This window comes from Gloeophyllum trabeum (genome assembly GCF_000344685.1).
Source record: "Gloeophyllum trabeum ATCC 11539 unplaced genomic scaffold GLOTRscaffold_00001, whole genome shotgun sequence".
In the NCBI taxonomy this organism is placed as follows: Eukaryota; Fungi; Basidiomycota; class Agaricomycetes; order Gloeophyllales; family Gloeophyllaceae; genus Gloeophyllum; species Gloeophyllum trabeum.
This window is the reverse complement of record NW_006920410.1, coordinates 4,045,417-4,049,366: the sequence shown is the minus strand read 5'-3', so window position 1 is coordinate 4,049,366 and position 3,950 is coordinate 4,045,417. Positions and strand designations below refer to the sequence as shown.

General features: G+C 48.3%; 2 protein-coding genes across 2 annotated transcripts in view; one reads left to right on the top strand and one right to left on the bottom strand.

Annotated features, from left to right (window-relative positions):
- Window positions 1-868: 868 nt before the first annotated feature.
- GLOTRDRAFT_125022 (uncharacterized protein) lies at window positions 869-1,203 on the top strand (the record flags this gene model as incomplete). Its single annotated transcript, XM_007863309.1, has 2 exons — window positions 869-970; window positions 1,024-1,203. 2 exons carry the CDS (start codon window positions 869-871, stop codon window positions 1,201-1,203), a joined length of 282 nt encoding a protein of 93 aa, XP_007861500.1.
- A 440-nt stretch (window positions 1,204-1,643) lies between these two features.
- The window catches only part of GLOTRDRAFT_31261 (uncharacterized protein), a gene marked incomplete at both ends in the record, with an annotated part of 9,766 nt that continues 7,459 nt past the window's right edge, over window positions 1,644-3,950 (bottom strand). Inside the window, 2 exons of the mRNA XM_007862049.1 lie at window positions 1,644-1,796; window positions 1,848-1,960. Coding sequence (XP_007860240.1) covers window positions 1,644-1,796; window positions 1,848-1,960 — 266 coding nt within the window. The remainder of the gene's footprint in view (window positions 1,797-1,847; window positions 1,961-3,950) is intronic.

The window sequence follows — 3,950 nt, the reverse complement described above, 5'->3', positions numbered from 1 at the left end:
CAAGGCAAGGCCGAGAGATTCATCTCGATCAGATCACCTACCTTGATAAAGTGCTGCAGCGTTGTGGCATGCAGAATGCAAAATCTGCACCAACTCCTCTCCCTGCAGGCTATCGACCTGAGCCTCACAATGGCCCGGTCAATCCTACTCTTCGTAGCCGGTTCCAAACTGTGATCGGTTCCTTGCTCTATATTATGCTCGGAACTCGACCGGATATCAGCTATGCAGTTACCAAGTTAGCGCAATTTGCTGCTAATCCATCTCAAGCCCATTTAGACAAAACACTGTATATCTGCCACTATCTAATCGGGACTCGTAATTACACACTAGCTTTTGATGGTGCTAGTGGACTTGGTATTACTGCGTGCACTGATTCGGACTGGGCAACAGACCCCAGTACCAGGAAGTCCCAAACCGGTTACTTCCTTAAATTAGCCAATGGCATATTCAGTTGGCAGTCTAGAGCGCAGAAAACTGTTGCGCTATCCTCCACTGAAGCCGAGTACATGGTGCTCAGTGATTGTAGCCGCCAATGTGTATGGGTTAGACAACTCTTCGATGAGTTAGGCTACCAACTCGGTCCCATTCCTATTTGCGGTGACAACCAAGGATCTATATTCCTTGCATCTAATCCAGTCACCGAGCGAAGGTCTAAACATATTGACATTCGCTACCATTACATCAGGGAAGTCATCGAGCAGAAGAAAGTTGAAGTATTCTACATCGATGGCGAGAATAAGTCCAGCCCACCTTCGCTCCGGCAGTCCAGCCTGCCGTTCCTGGGAGTGATCAGAATCTCTTTATGCAACATGTTCTCTTCCAAAATCAACAGCTTATGAATCAAATTCAGTCTTTCCAGCCCTTCCAGATGCCCTTCACAAATCCTTGGTTTGGTGGTCCCGCTCCCCAGTTTGGTTTTGGTGGCTATCCAGTCCAGCACCCGCTGCATGCCATTCCCGCTAGCAGTGATGTGCCTGAGCTCCCCTGTAAATCGCCCTGGATGAGTTCTGTCATGTTTACAAGGTCTCGGACAGTGATTTTGCTAAGCTGCAGGCTCTCAACTATGTACCCAGCGACTGTGGAGTCGAAACACTACCTCGTGAAGACTGGAGCAGTTCTGGTTTCACGACCTTGTCATGGGACTGGTTCGTCAAGAAGCATCATGCCTTCATCGAGGATGTCTGCAATATGTGCTTTGTCTGACCTTGTCGACATGCTAGTCCTGCCCTCTCTACCGTCGTACTGTCTTGTGCTTGTCTCATTGTCTCCTCCGTTGCAGCTTTCTTTTCTTTGCTTCAGTTCACTCCCTCAATACTGTCAAGCTCTTATTCCATTGCTATTGTACATCCTTTTGTCACTGTAATGTGTAACTAGTTGTCATTCTGTCAAACAATGTAGCCTGCGTGTTGTAGCCATCCTTCAGCATGATTTGGAGTGATACAGGAACATGCATCTAGTAGTGCGAGAATGGGATCTTCAGCAGCACGCATCTCTTGCTCATGGCGACGAATATGAGCTTTCACTTATCGGGACTATTAGCAGTAACAACACAATGTGGCATGGACAAAACTTACGAACCGAAAAGGATTCTTCGATTGGATTCAAGTCCGGAGATTAAGGCGGAAGATAAAGGAGAAGACAACCTAAGAAGAGATCAGCTTGCAGGTGCAAGCAGTAGGGAGAGTTTGCTCACCAGCGGCACAAACAAGATCCCTCAGTGCATCGTTATGGTGAATATGGCAATTATCGATGACCAGGATAGATCTTGTGTCAGGAAAGGGATTCATGAGAGGAAGCTATTTCAAAGACTATGTCAGAGTGATGGTAGGTTGGAGTACAGGACCTACAACTTCTTCAGCTATAAAATCAAAGAACTGATATGAGTCGAATGAACCTGGCACAACTGAGGCCGCAATACAGCCTCCCTTCATAAGAGCAGCAACAAGCGAATACCGATCACCTCGAACAAAGACATCCAATAACTCTGCAAGGTCACCTGCCCGAGCATAGCCATAACATCAGCAAAACATTATTATCCTATGTCAACCTCTGTAGCTGACATAGCAGGGGTTGGCAAGTAGCATACCCCCGGATATGTGGGTCATGAAAGGCAACCCCAGGTTTATGTTGGTGTATGTTGGCTCAGAGGCCGGTAGGCCTGTAGTTTACATTGGCTATGTAGGCAGCTGTAGGTCCCAATAGGCAAATGGTATTGCAACACATGATTCTTCTCTGCTGCAGCAAGAGTTTCACACATATAAGCATGGAAGCATGTACTGTACTGAATATAAGTAATCAATACAATGCATTCTAGTCTCTAAGATACACAAGATTGTAACTATCTCATAAACTGATCTAAATCTCACTGCAGAATGCCGCCATCAGTCAGTTATCTGTAGAACTCGATGCTGTGGCCAGCTCTTACCTGTGACACACTGTGCTTCCCACCTCCAGAATAACTAACCACAATATAACCATAATTATGACTTACCACTAACACCCATCAACACCGTGCAAAGCCCCATGCTAAAGGTTCACTCGAGCCCTGGTTTTGAGCGTTGAGGTTGGGTGAGGCGACAGATGCCTTTTATCCTTGACGGGGGTTAGGTTTGTTCCATTCTATGACGTCATCTCGGCCGAGCTGCGTCGGGTCAATGAGCGACGTCGAACATCCCTCTTGCAGCAGCTTGCTGTGCTCGCTTTGCAGCACTTGCTTTGGAAGTCACTTATGCCTTCCTGGCACTCACAATGAGTTGCCTGTCAATGCTCCCAGCGCCGACCTTCAGCTCGTGATCTCATGAGCAAATGAACTGTGACTCCACTTTCGGGATGTACTGCCACATCTTGGATACATCAAATATTACGTCCCTTCAAGTGCTTGAGACTCGAAAGATGGCTTGGGAGTGGAGGTATGTGATCTCTGCATATTCAGGTACTACATTCATATTGCTGCTCCGACTGCTCCCATCTCACTAACATGGTCTCAAGTCATAAACAGCAGGTAGTGAAATGCACAGGTTCGGGTAACCCATCTGGGCCATGGGTAGGGGCACTGGCGGGTATGGGCACGGGTCGCGTTGGTGCTCGTGACCCACCGGGTCTCGAAAATGCGTCATCAAACATGCTTTCGAGCCGGTACCTGTGTACCCGTACCCAACCTGCCGACGCAGGTTTGCCTCGGAACACCTGTGGGTGTATGTGTGCGTCAGCAGGTCTCATATGAAAAAGTGAGCTTTGTGAGGTGCGTGTACCCACAAATCGAGCTTATATTACAGTCACTCGTTCTTATCTTCCACATTCGTGGCTGTAGTGAACTGCATGGGTATGGGTAACCCACGCGGGTATGGGTACGGGCTGCATTTGGTTGTACCTGTGACCTGGCGGGTCTCGAAAACGTGTTGTTCGATACGCTTTCGAAACCGAGACCCGCGGGTGCCTGCATGACCGTACCCGACCCATTGATGCGGGTTTCATCGCGGGTGCTATACAATACGGGGACACGTTTGGACACCCACGGGTGTACCCGTGCAGTTCCCTACCAGTGCCAGTGGCAGTGTTGTCTTCATTTGACCCACAGTCCTTCACTCCACTCTCGGTGGTTTCATTTCGGTGGTGCTAGATGTGGGATATCTGATCGAAAGGCTTGTGTGTAGCATTTAGCACATGGAGGCTGAACATCATTGTCAGCTTCCTGGTCTTAAGAGTTGATGAAGAGTTATGGAGGCAGCAGCACGCACAGTGCGCCCTACACAACTCACCTGTATTGGTTGGATGCTGTAGGTACTGGTAAAGCTCGTATAAACGACCCTTGTCATTAGGCAGCAGAGCTGCAGGGTTTATATACACTGTGGCCCATAGGCTGACTAAGCTATGTGGAATATCTATAATCCTACTGAGCTCCACCTATGATGTCACTGACCCACATGAGCTCCGTGCCCTTGTACAATAAT